Genomic DNA, 14,095 nt, shown 5'->3' on the forward strand with positions numbered 1-14,095 from the left:
GGTATGTATAGACAACTAGATTTAAAATGACAAAACCTCAAGAAAAACACTACATGAACTATGGGAACTTATCAGCAAACAACATATGCGCAACATCTACTTATCACTTGATGGTATGGATTTTCTTTCTCTCAAAATCCTCTCAAGTAGTTCAATGTCTCAGGGGAGTTGGTTTCTAGGGATTTTTTGAACAAGAATTTTCTTGACTCTCTTTACTTTTTCTTTAAATGTGGCTTTGAATGTAGAAGCCATACACAGAAAAAATCAAATAAATAGGAATTACAGATATACAGACCTTCATTAAATGGTAGGAACATGCCTATAAATAAAAGAATTTAGATATGATCATTAAAGAAAGAAGGCCAGAATTTTCAGAATATCAATATCTAAATTTAATGAAAGCATGATTCTAATAAAACTGAATGAATTTGGGAGACAATAAAAAAATGAGGATTTTTTTTTCCACATATAGTTCATAGAATAAGTCTAAAACAGGTTTTATCATGTGCCCCAGAATACAAGTGGTTGGAAATATTTAGAGTTTTCTTTAAAAAGGTTGTGTTCATCAGTATTTATTTTCAATAATATAATTTTCAACAATTTGTGTTGTTTTCTCCTTATTTTACTATGAGCGTCTTCTTAAAAGATCAGGAATTTTTAATGCAATACCCAATTTGTACAGCCCACATTAGATCATAGAATGTAGTTACAAGAAATACTGATGGTCACATTAAAAGGAAATGTAGTTGCAATCTAAGACAGGAAACTGGTGTGTGGCATTTTGTTACAAACTCACTAAAGGCCTCGGGAGCCTTGAAGGGGAAAACCCCAGATTAGTCATTTTTCAGCTGACTTGAATTTCAATCAAATAATACAAAAACAAATGCAGAACTTTTGCAGAAATCTTACAAATTCCATTAGTAAATAATACATTCTTTTAAATTATGAAATAGTTAAGTCATCAAACAAATGTAGGCAATAATATAAGAAGCACTGGTGCACCTACCAACCAGATTTGTCAAAACTTAACCTTACGTCATAATCACTTTTCATCCCATTTGTTTCCTCTTCTCCCCAGAAGCAACCATCATCCTAAAGGTAGTATTTATGATCTCCGTACATATTTTTACACTTTAATTACATGTGTATGTAGCAATAAACATTTTATAGTGTTGTTTTGGATGCTTTAAAATTGTGTATGAATAACATCATACTGCACATATCCCTGTGCAACATTTTTTTCCTATTCAACCATATGTTGAAGTTAAACCTCCAAGAAGCTCTTCTTCATTTATTCTTACAGCTATGTGTTATTCCAGTGTATAAATATGCAACAACTTATTCATACACTTCTGACTTGCAACACTTCTTTCATATATTAGGTTTTCCATATGTGTGTGGGTCTGTGTCTGTGCATTTATCCATCTGTTTATCAAGTCTACATTTTCTTAATTACAGTAATTTTTATAATAAATCATTGTATCTCATAGGGCATATTTCCTCACCTCCTACTTCTTCAAACTCTTCTTGGCTACTGTATACAAACTTTAGTATCAGTCTGTCAACAGCCTTGAAAAACCAGACTGGAATTATTTTTTCATATTGAACATATAGACTAATTTGGCATAACTGACATTTTTGTGAAACTGAGTCTTCTAATTTCAGGAGATAACTTATCTTTCCATATGTAGATCTTTTTATGCTTTTAAATAAGGTGTTATAATTATCTGTGTCTTAGGTGTCTTTTGTTAAATTGTTGCTTGGATATCTCATAGCTATTCTTGCTAATGTAAATGAAAACTTTTTTATTTTCAAAGGCATTTTCAATTTATCTACTGGTATTAAGAAAGCATAGATTTTTGTATGTTGATCTTATATCCAACAAAATTTGCTCAGTTCTTATTAATAATGTCTTCTGAGTCTCTTGGATTTTCTGTATGTGGATGATCCACTCACGATAAATAATAACAACTTTGTTTCTTTCCATCCTAATCCTCACGTTCCTTCTCCTTATGTCCTTATGTACTGCTTTACAGGCAGGGACTTCCAATACACATTTTGATAATAGAGTCACTGTCCATGGATATCCTTGTGTTATTTCTGTTTTTAAAAAGTATGTTTCCAAGGATTTACAATTACATGTGTATCTGTTTCTATTCGTTTGGGTATTTATGCTTTTTCAGTTGAAGTAGGTTCCTGTCTGCTTTCTAGTTTGATTATTTTGAGTGTTGAATTTTATCGAACAGTTTTCTCATCTGTTGATGATTCTTCTCCTTTAAACTGTTAATGTAATAAATTAATAGCTATTCCAACATTTAATCAATCTTGCAGTCTTGGAATAAACTCAACTTGGTTATAATATATTTTTATGCACACTGCTTTGTATAATGTGTATTTTTATTCATATTGCTGTGTTTGTTTGACTAAGTCTTTATTTAGAGCTTTTGCATCTACATTCTTGATGAGACAGGTTGCAGTTCTTTCTTGTACTGTCCTTGTCTCTTTTTGGTATCATACTTAGCAGACATGTAAAACGAATTTAGCACATTCCTGCACACTCCATTTTCAGAAGCGGTTTGTATAAGATGGGGATTATGTGTTCCTTGAATGTTTGGTAGAACTCGCCCATCAAACCTTCTGGGCAGTACTCTCTATATTTTATTATATCAAACTTAAATTATGTAGTTGAAGTTTCTGTATCCTTTGACAGACTTTTTTTGGCATTTGAATGATCAGTTATGACATAGGTGAACTTATCAGTTATGTTAAAATCTCCCTCCATGATTATGGATTTGTCCATTTCTCCTTATAATTCTGTCAATCTTTGGTACATATTTTTTGAAACTATGTTACTAGATAATTCAAAGATATCTTCCTATTAGAGTATTTCTTTGTATCATAGTGAACTATCCTATTTTGACTAAGTCTATTTTTTGCTGATAGTACTATTGCTATGCTAGCTTTTTGGAATAGCACTTGCTTGGTATGTTCTCTTCCTCCCCTAGAATTCAAAGTTTTTAACTTTTAATATTTCTACTTTCTTATGTTTTATGTATTGTTTTTGTAAGTGATGCATAGCTGGATTTTTAAAATACTTCTTTTTCTTTTTTTCTTTCTTTTCCTTTTCTTTTTCGTGTGTGTGTGTGTGTGTGACAGGGTCTCATTCTGTCATTCAGGCTGGAATGCGGTGGTGTGATCATAGCTCACTGCAGTCTCAACCTCCCAGCCTCAAGTGATCCTCCGGCCTCAGCCTCCTGAGTAGCTGAGATTACAGGTGCACACCACCACACCAGGCTAATTTAAAAATTTTTTGTACAGATGGGGGTCTTGCTATGTTGATCAGGCTTGTCTCAAACTACTGGCCTCAAGTGATGCTCCCACTTTGGCCTCCCAGAGTACTGGGATTCTGAATGTGAGCCTAGCCTAAAATATTTCTATATGACAAATAGAAATATTTGTCTCTTAACTGGAAAATGTTTTTCATCAACATTTATGGTAATTATTGGTATATTCTTATTTATTTTTAAGACATAATATTGTACCTTTTACTTACCTTCTCTGTGCTATTCTTTCCTCCTTCACTGATTTCTTTTTAGACAGACTCTTGCTTTGTCACCCAGGCTGGAGTGCAGTGGTGCAAACTCTGCTCACTGCAACTTCCACCTCCTGGATTCAAGTAATTCTGCCTCAGCTTCCCGAGTAGCTGGGACTATAGGCATGTGCCACCACGCCTGGCTAATTTTTTGTATTTTCAGTAGAGATGGGGTTTCACTGTGTTAGCTAGGATGGTCTTGATCTCCTGACCTCGTGATCCACCTGCCTTGGCCTCCCAAAGTGCTGGGATTACAGGCATGAGCCACCATGCCCATCCCTACTTTTTTTTTTTTTTAATAGATCAAGTCTTTCTTTAAACATTCCCCCTGCTCCTTCAATTTGGATGTCTATGTCCTTTTGGTAGTTGTCCTTGAAATTGTAACAAAGGTTTTTGAGCAAAGCAAAATTAATAAATTTCTTTATCGTCCCTGAACAATGAAAGGATTTTAGAATATTTTACTGAACATAAAACCATACATTTTAGATTATTTCCTTATATCTGTCCTCTAGTTCATTAATGTTCTTCTCAGCTTTGCCTAATTTGCCACTTAATGCATGCCTCGAGCTTTCAAAATTTTTAATTGCCTTTTTTTTTTAATTCTAGAAGTTATATTTGGTTCTTTAAAAAATCACCTTGCCTTTTTCGTTTTGACAATGTCTTATTCTTTTCTCATATTTTCAATTCCTTCCTTTAGAGCTTAAATAATTTTAAACATATTTATTTTCAGGCCTTTGGCTGCTATTTCAAATGAAATTCTTGGGGAGGTGTGTCTAATCCTTTTTGGTTTCTGCTCATTTTCCTTTATAGTGGTTTGCTTCCTCACATGTTCAAATATCATAATATCATTGCGAATTTTTTTTTTTACAGTGGCAGACATTATACATTGGAATTCCAAACACGTTTGAGGTCAGGCCCAAATTTGCAAACTCAGAGGGACCTTGCAGAGTTCAAAGAGAGACATGGTTGCTTCCTACCTTTTTGTGTTAGGGCAGAGTAGAACGTACCTACTGAAATACGGTATGTAACCTTCTAGGTTCCTGGCTTTCGTGAGGGTCTCTCTTCTAATTCTCCACGTTTGAACTAAGTTTTGCTTCCACATGGTCATCGACATTTGGCGATTATAGAACTAATAACCCCTAACTATCTTCATTCCTATTCCAGAGGGGCCCTAGCATCAGCCCATGGGATTGTTGGTTTTGGTTTCCTCTCTCTCTTTGGGCCCTGGATATTTCTCTTACTTCAATGGGATCCCATCTGTATCTTTTAAGTTTTATTAATATCATGTGAACACAGACCTGTATATATTGTTAAAAGCAAAAATCTCTATGTTTACTTTTAAAACATGATCCTTGCCTCTACACCTTGTAGAGTAATATAATGTCCACATAATACCAAGTTATGAAAAAAACATACTTAAGTAACTAAATAAGTATATTCCTTTTTTCCCAGCTTTTGCCCCCACCCCATTTAGGTTTACCCAGTTGTACTGTGTTTTTTGTCATTTAAAAAGTGTAGGTGCAACTACAGAAGGATTAAAGACAAGATAGCTTGAATTGGACTAGACTTCCAGAGCCATAACAATTCTTAATATGTTGGTTTATCTTGGAATCAGACCATTTTCATTTTCAACCTGTGTAACAGTGTACAAAGAAAACATGGAAAGTTTTCTATATATGAAGGGCTATGAAATAAGAACAGCTCGCAGAAAATGATGAATTCCTTCAGTAGCCTCTGAAATTTCCCGCACTACCACCCCTTCTTCATTTTCATTGCTATCAATTCACGTTACAACAGCTAATTCTCAGGAGAATAGTGGAAGCCCAGTTTCTCTCCTCTTTCCCCTCCGACCCTCCTCCAGTTAATCTGACTGCAGTGTAAACCTTTGCGGTTTACTATTGTGCAACTTCCACATTTCCCTCGCCCTCCCACCGAGCCTCCTCCCCCACCAAATTCAGGGGAACTCCCGTTACCACAGTGCCACCAGCATTACTCATTCATCCCCATTCAGGCTTTCCCCAGCATTTATTAAGGGCTCTCTCCTCCAGCCTCTCACTCTCACTCTCCTCTGCACAAACTCAGTTCACTTGAGAGTCTCCTCCCACCAGCTGTGGAACGAACTTTGCATCTCTCCAGCAATGCATCTCCTCGCGATTCTGTTTTGTGCTCTCTGGTCTGCGGTGTTGGCCGAAAACCCGGACGATTATGATCTCATGTATGTGAATTTGGACAACGAAATAGACAATGGACTCCATCCCACTGAGGACCGTAAGTTCACTTTAATGTTTCTCTGCTAACCCTAACTACATATCCACCTCTTGGTCTAAATAATACACATATACTTTGTAGCCAGTGAGACGAGTTAAAATTTTTAGTTTATTTTGCCAAAGTGAGAAGCACTTGAAGAAAGAGAGAGGTTTCAAAGTTATTTCTGTAACGTACTAATGGGTTAAGTCATATAAAATCGCCGATATTTGACTGTTTTGAGCTACATAACCGGCGATTTCATAGGATACAACTTAATCTATACCTGAATGAATGATTTCTGTCGTTCCTGAGACACTTATTTGCTGTTTTTCGGAAGTGTCCTTAAAGCGAAGGGGGATGCCAGGGACGCGCTGTAACTTGGCACCACCGAGGGAGGTCAGCTTTTACAAAGCACATCCTAGGCAGGCCTGGGCGGGCTGGTAACGTGTGTGCATCCCGCGCTCTAGCCACGCCGTGCGACTGCCGTCAGGAGCACTCAGAATGGGACAAGCTCTTCATCATGCTGGAGAACTCGCAGATGAGAGAGGGCATGATGCTGCAAGCCACGGACGACGTCCTGCGGGGCGAGCTGCAGAGGCTGCGGGCGGAGCTGGGCCGGCTCGCGGGCAGCCTGGCGAGGCCGTGCGCGCCAGAAGCTCCAGGGGAGGCCAGGCGGGCCGGTGCTCTGGAGGAGCTGCTGCAGGCGAGCCGCGACGCTGGCCGCAGGCTGGCGCGCCTGGAGGGCGCGGAGGCGCGGCTCTCAGAGGAGGCGGTTCGCGCCCTGGCCGCGGTGCTGGAGGAGCTGCGGCAGACGCGAGCGGAGCTGGGCTCCATGCAGGGCTGGGCGGCCCGGAGCTGGCTGCCGGCAGGTAAGGAGACTTGCTGGGCCGGGACCTCCCCCTGCGGCTTTGTTCAGGGAGCGCGGGTAGCTGCGAGTCGAGCCAGGCAATCTAGGGGAAGCTTTCATGGGAAGCGCGCGCGCGCACACACACACACACACACACACACACACACACCTCTCTATTTCTCCATGCACGGGCACAGAGCTCAGACACACCATACAAGGCGGGAAAATCGGCTTTAAAAAAGTATTTCTCAGTCCTAAGGAACTCTAAAGAAAGTTGTGGAGGTAACCATCACAGTCTTGAAATAGACTTCTAGGGCCCCTGACACCCGATCTGATCAGACGCTGCAGGAGGTCCACTGGCCGGTTATAACCGTGACCCCTCTTGCCGCCCAGCTTCCCTCCGTTAGGGATTTTCACGTCTTCTAATTTTATCTTGCCTCTGTCTTTTGAGGAGCTCTGGTTTCCCGCACTATTTCAGGGCCCAGGCTAACGTTTAGGGATGTTTTCCAGCCCCTCAGCCGGCCCCTCCTCTCCGCCCATTCTCCGCAAGAAACTTGAGGCTGAATCTAATCTCCCGAAGGGTCAGCGGAATCCTCCAGGGATCCCCCAGCCTCCAGGGTTTGTGGAATAAGCGCGACAGGGGAGGTCAGAGGGTGTGCGGTTTGAGATTCAGCATGGAACAGTCAAGTGTGGGAGCCAATCCGTGAAGGCGATCCCAGCTCCACCCCAGGGATTCAGAGAACTGGGCCAAACAGGAGAGAGACTATTCAAACCAGAGACAACTTCTCAAAGTCTCATGTGACACTCCATGAATCTCTAAACAGATATGAGTTCCCAAAATAATACATTCTAAAGATGGTTAAAAGAAAGAAATCGAAGACTTGGAGCCTAGCAATACTCCTTTCTATGCCAAAACTTCTAAGAAATGGTGGTGTGACGATCATTTTGAATTATATTAGAAAATCAGTGCCCTAGGTAAGAAAATATAACTTGCACTTTTCCTGAGAATTCTTCCCTGTATTTTCAAGAAAAGTTTTGCTGAATGGGGGGAGAGAAGAAGCATGTTTGAGAGCATGTTTCACTTAAAGTTATAGAAATTATACCATATATTCTAAATATTTGAAGAGTGTTTATCAGTAAATATCAAATAGTGCTTCAGGGGACAAAAAAAAAACCATAAAATCAAAAATACAATAGATCCTCAATGTGATAGGAGAGAAATTAGAATTCTGCAGTCATTTTAATGAATGAAATGTCTTGTGTTTTGCAAACAATGTAAAGTCATTGTACATATAATGCACCTGAAAAACTGAAGATTTACTCTATTTTTTATCTTCATCTTTGCATATTAGTTAGAGCATAAGAGAGATGTATTTCTGAATTTAAAATGTTAATCCTTATTACATCGATAATACTTTTACCAATATGCTTCGATTCTCTTCTCTTGGTCTCCAGCCAACTTGGCTCCTAACCATTCTGTTGTTAGCCTCCTAAGAACCTGGCTTTAATTTTGTTTGGTCTTCAATAATCAGAAAAACCTCTTAGTTAACAGCCATTTCATAAGATAGTTTCTGATACTTTAAAGAAGTATTAAGAGCCTTCTTTAAAGAAGCCTTCTTTAATGAATCTAATCTAATCTTTAAAGAAGGCTCTTAATACTTCTTTAAAGTATCAGAAACTATCTTATGAAATGGGTATCACTTTTGGGGTATCACTGCTTCCCAAAAGCAGCTCACCCAAAATAGCCAACATGTGGTTCATCTATACATGCACTTAAATAGCCAGTGTAGCCTAGAGAGAAGCTGAGTCTGAGATGCAATCAAGGAGTGCTTTGGAATGCAATCCTGACTGCCTGGGCTTATTTAAGGAGAAAATCACTTAATTAGATTGCAGTAGGCACCCTCTTGAATGCTACTTTACTGAAACTTTATAGAGACTATATCAAATGCCCATGGATGTGGTGATTTTCTGTTCAGTGATTTTTATTTGATTTTAATTAACATAGCTAGAAAAAAAAGATGACCCTAGCAATGTCATTTGAAAAATGAATCAGTGCCTCATCAAAAATTAATTTTAAAAAGTCTTCAAAAGTTCCAATAATTTAGTGAAAAAGTATCAAAGCATGACAGGGCCAGTTTTGTGTTTTAGTATTGCAGTTACTTTTACATGTTTTTCTGAATGTCAATATTTTATTTGACTATCCCTAATACTAAAGGATAAGGTCCATATTTGTTTAATGTTTTCTGGACAGAGCCTAGCCCTGATCCGCTTGTAGGAATCTGACATAGTTTACCACACTTTTACATGGATCTTTGGTTTCTGCAAGTTCTCTTTACCAGTTATTCTGGAACCATTCCAGGAGTTGGCTTTTCAAAACTGTCTTATGGAAAATCTTCTTTAGGTTGTTATATCTAGCCTTAATTTAGGTGTTTTTTTTAAAAAAATACATACATACATACACACACGTATATATACAAAAACACACATATATACATATATACACATATTTGTATACATATGTGTATTTTTATTTTAGATATATATAATTTTATATAATATGTAAATTATGTCAGATTCCTACAAGTGACTCAGGGATATAATTATATGTGTGTATACACATATATACACATAAATGTATATATATATATATATGTGTGTATACACACACGCACACACAGATAGATAGATATTTCGATATTTAGATAGATAGATAAAGAGCTCACTTGTTCTTTCCCAGAGACATGTAAAAAGTTTTTGTTTCAGCATCTCCAGCTTCCCAAATGGCTAGGTGGCCTTGAGATGGACAGTGGTGGAAACTTACTGAGTTTTCCACCTCAAATTTGAAAGTCCTCCTCCTAAGTGCTCTTTAGCAGAAACATGTTCTTCAACCAGGCCCCTTGAAAGAAGGTACTCTTCTTAAAGAATTTCTATTACTACTTAAATAGTAATTATAAGCATGTGGACAAAGTAAGAATTTTTAAACGTTCTTCTTTTCAGCTCTTAAGTGCTACACACTGGCTGCTTACAGACTTGCAGAATATTAGGAGCAGAATGGAAGGGCCTTTTCTAGATAACACTGAAGCCTAGAGAAATTATGAGGCTCATCCAAAGTTACACAGCTCATTAGTAGTAACAACATCTGAATTTTAGCCCTCCTAGATAAATCTAGGTGTTCTATTAATATAGAGGCAATGTTGTGTGCTGGTTAAGGGTGTGACCTTTGCAACCAGACCGCAAAAATTCAAACTCTAATTTTACTACTTATCAGCTATGTAACATAGACAACATAACAAAAGTAACATAGACAGGTTACTTTTGCCTAAGTTTTCTCATCTGTATAACAGAAATAAAAAAGATGATCTCTTGGGATTGGCATGAGGATTAAAATGACATACAAAGTGATTAGAACAGTATCTGGCACATCATTAATGCCCAGTAAACTTAATCATCATTATTATACATTGTTGCCTTTCAAAGGTAGTTTTCTAAAAACTCTACAAAGTTTGCAAATATCTGAGAACATTTGGCATATTAAAATATATTTTGTAATAACATCACTTCTAGAATTTTGCTGAAAAATGCATGTTGTTAAAGGCTAAATGGAGCAAACTAGGTCTACTGAATTTCATAGGTTTATCATTTTAGGAACTTGGTGGTAGCAGAAGGAGAGAACCAGGCTGGGCTCTGAATTATTGGAAATTATAGAATTATTGTGTGAAGTTAAAACTGATAGTGATTCAACTTTTTTTTTTAAAGCAGTAACAGAAAATGTGCAAATTGGAAGGGGAGGTAGTCATGTCTTCTATTATTTTGTGGATTAAGACTAGTTGGTTCTTCTATTTGCAGGCTTTCTCTTCATTTAGATGTTTCATTGGATAGACAATTGGCTTTCTTTTTTCTCATTTTCTTTGCTCTGCAGAGTTTACACCTGAAGCCTCTTAAGTCATAATGTAGGATTGCATACAGCTTTCAATTATAGTTATTAAAATGCTTGTGTTAAAATAATACCAGAATCATTTTGAATGAATTTATATTTTCTTTAATCTTCTTCTTTTCTTGCTACTCTAGGTTGTGAAACAGCTATTTTATTCCCAATGCGTTCCAAGAAGATTTTTGGAAGTGTGCATCCAGTGAGACCACTGAGGCTTGAGTCTTTTAGTGCCTGCATTTGGGTCAAAGCCACAGACATATTAAACAAAACCATACTGTTTTCCTATGGCACAAAAAGGAATCCATATGAGATCCAGCTGTATCTCAGCTACCAGTCCATAGTGTTTGTGGTGGGTGGAGAGGAGAACAAGCTGGTTGCTGAGGCAATGGTTTCATTAGGAAGGTGGACTCACCTGTGCGGCACCTGGAATTCAGAGAACGGGCTCACATCCTTGTGGGTAAATGGTGAACTGGTGGCTACCACTGTTGAGATGGCCATAGGTCACATTGTTCCAGAGGGAGGAATCCTGCAGATTGGCCAAGAAAAGAATGGCTGCTGTGTGGGTGGTGGCTTTGATGAAACATTAGCCTTCTCTGGGAGAATCACAGGCTTCAATATCTGGGATAGTGTTCTTAGCAACGAAGAGATAAGAGAGACCAGAGGAGCAGAGTCTTGTCACATCCGGGGGAATATTGTTGGGTGGGGAGTCACAGAGATCCAGCCGCATGGAGGAGCTCAGTATGTTTCATAAGTGTTGTGAAACTCCACTTGAAGCCAAAGAAAGAAACTCACACTTAAAATAAATGCCAGCTGGGAAGGTCTGAAAACTCAATGCATAATAGGAACACTTGAGACTAATGAAGTAGAGTTGAGCTCAATCTTTATTTATACTGGCAAAATACTGAATAAACAGTTGAAGGAAAGACATTGGAAAAAGCTTTTGAAGATAATGTTACTAGATTTTACGCCATGGTGCTTTCAGTTTAATGCTGTGTCTCTGTCAGATAAACTTTCAAATAATTAGAAAGGACTGTATTGTTGAACAGAAGGACAATTGTTTTACTTTTCTTCAGTTAATTTTGTTTTGGCCAGAGATGAATTTTACATTGGAAGAATAACAAAAGATTTGTTATCCATTGTCCACTGTTATTGGTATGAACTTTATTACAAAAAAAGAAGATGAAAACATATTTATACTACAAGGTGACTTAATAACTCTAAGTGTAGTTTATGTGTGATAATCGAATGTCACTTTTTTGAGAAGACAGTCATATAAGTTATATTGTAAAGGGGATTTGTGTTAATTTTATTAAGACTATTTTTGTAAAGCTCTACTGTAAATAAAATACTTTATAAAACTAACTCATGTCATTTAATTGTAAATTTAAGAGATGTCTTGGAGAAAACTCATACTTTTTTCATTTAAAGTAGGCAATTAGTTTTCAGATACTATTATGTAAACAGCATGGTTAATATTGTTAGGAATGAACAACTATAGACTCATTCTAAGCTTTTTTTTTTTTTTTTTTTTTTTTTGAGATGGAGTTTCGCTCTTGTTACCCGGGCTGGAGTGCAATGGCGCGATCTCGGCTCACCGCAACCTCCGCCTCCTGGGTTCAGGCAATTCTTCTGCCTCAGTCTCCTGAGTAGCTGGGATTACAGCCACGCGCCACCATGCCCAGCTAATTTTTTGCATTTTTAGTAGAGACGGGGTTTCACCATGTTGACCAGGATGGTCTCGATCTCTTGACCTCATGGTCCACCCGCCTCGGCCTCCCAAAGTGCTGGGATTACAGGTGTGACCCACCGCGCCCAGCCTTCGTTTTAAGCTTTAACTTCCTCCTATAAATCATAAGCAATAAATATTATCTCTGCCAAGTCTATTCTTCTCTGTGGGTTTTAGTTTTCTCAACTGAGATATCAAGGAATTGAGGAAATAAGGATCTCTAGGTCTCTTCCCATTTGACAATTCTAGGAGCTTATACAACCTTCTGTACCATGTCACATAAAAACGAACATCAAACATGACTCATCACAGTTCCCCAGATACACATGATGCTTGCAAGAAATGGCTTAGGACTGTTATTTAGGAGATCTAAGAATCTGGAAAAGAAACACCCCCTGCCCTGAAAGCACACCCCATTCTCTTACTTATGAGGGAGAGGTCAAGCCTCTTCACACTGTGGATGGGGAGGTAACTTTTCCCCACCACACTAGTATTCTATAGATTCTATGTGAGGGCTGATAGAAGGACCTCACAAAGCTGCTTCTGAAATGTGGTGGACCCACAGTGATGATATGTCTTCCTAAAGATAGGGTATGGACAACCACAGGACATTCCTCTTCATGAGGTTTGGAGAATGGGGCCAGGAGAAATTTTGTAACTAACTAACTAGGGTGTCAGACAAGTTACACAACTCCTTTGGATCCTCTCAGTAAAAGAAGATGATTGGACTCAGTGCCTTTCAGCAGTAAAATTCCATAAATCTAATAATTTTTGAGTATGCTCATCATGTAAGTATAGCTTCGTCCCAATCGTGAAACCCATAAAAGAGGCTAAGTCTCTGTGAACGTCACTTGTAGTTATGAGCTGATAGACCAGTCTCAGACTTTTGGAGAGCACATAATTCAAGACTGCAGGCACACTGGGCACATGCAAAGTCTAGCCATTGTCTATATGACTTAAACTCCCAGCTGGAAGAAGAAAAACTAGACCCAAAACTTAGGCAGAAACTTAGGCACGATTTCAACTCCTTTACATGCTCTAGCATGAATTATACATGTTGAAGTGCTGCTAGACGTTGCAGGCCAGGATAAATGCAAACTCATATGCTGACAGAATTTAATGTAAGAAAACTTTTAATTTTTTAAAGTAATTACATGTTTAGGGCAAAGAACAAACAAATAGAAGAAAATAAAACAAAAACGATTCTTGGGTTAAAAAAGTAAAAATTTCATCTGCTAGAGCAGTAAGTCTAGCTAGGTGTTCTAGGGACTTCTAATTCTTCCCAAATATCCATTTTCTCTCTTTTTCTAAATGACAGAATTCTAGCTTTAGAATGGCACATGTGACCACTCAGAGTAACGTCTACATTTTTCAACATTACTTGCAGCTTGATCCAGCCATATAACTACAGTCTGACCAATGCTGAAATCTTATATGTGGTTCTTTTTTTTTTTTAGAAAGAAAAAAAGAATAATAAGAAAAAGAATAAAGAAGAGGAAGAAAGAGAAAGAGGAAGAGGGAGAGAGAATGGGGGTATTGCTTTGTTGCCCGGGCTAGAATGCAGTCTAAATATGGGTATGCCTATAATTGTCCTTAATAATGGAGTCTTGAAAGAAAATGAGGGAAGAGAATAACAAACAAGGAGCCAACCAACATTTCGTTTAAACTTCTAAGTTGATTTGATGTGGTACTGATAAGAGTGTATATTTTGTGTATTTAAAGTGGAGAGTTCTATAAATGTTAATTACATTT

General features: G+C 37.9%; 2 protein-coding genes across 9 annotated transcripts in view; one reads left to right on the forward strand and one right to left on the reverse strand.

Annotated features, from left to right (window-relative positions):
* Positions 1–14,095, reverse strand: part of VEPH1 (ventricular zone expressed PH domain containing 1) — a 208,390-nt gene that overhangs the window by 141,853 nt on the left and 52,442 nt on the right. The window lies entirely within an intron of this gene.
* On the forward strand, positions 5,604–12,500 carry PTX3 (pentraxin 3). Its single transcript, XM_003924995.4, has 3 exons — positions 5,604–5,860; positions 6,307–6,708; positions 10,755–12,500. The coding sequence occupies exons 1-3, from the start codon at positions 5,731–5,733 to the stop codon at positions 11,366–11,368; spliced, it is 1,146 nt and encodes a 381-aa protein (XP_003925044.3). The 5' UTR covers positions 5,604–5,730; the 3' UTR covers positions 11,369–12,500.

This window comes from Saimiri boliviensis, chromosome 9 (genome assembly GCF_048565385.1).
Source record: "Saimiri boliviensis isolate mSaiBol1 chromosome 9, mSaiBol1.pri, whole genome shotgun sequence".
Taxonomy (NCBI): Eukaryota; Metazoa; Chordata; class Mammalia; order Primates; family Cebidae; genus Saimiri; species Saimiri boliviensis.

Coding starts and splice junctions, on each gene's coding strand:
- PTX3 (XM_003924995.4), top strand. CDS start 5,731: ATGCATCTCCTCGCGATTCTGTTTTGTGCTCTCTGGTCTGCGGTGTTG. Junction 5,861..6,306: donor ACTCCATCCCACTGAGGACC/GTAAGTTCACTT, acceptor CCCGCGCTCTAG/CCACGCCGTGCGACTGCCGT. Junction 6,709..10,754: donor CCGGAGCTGGCTGCCGGCAG/GTAAGGAGACTT, acceptor TTGCTACTCTAG/GTTGTGAAACAGCTATTTTA.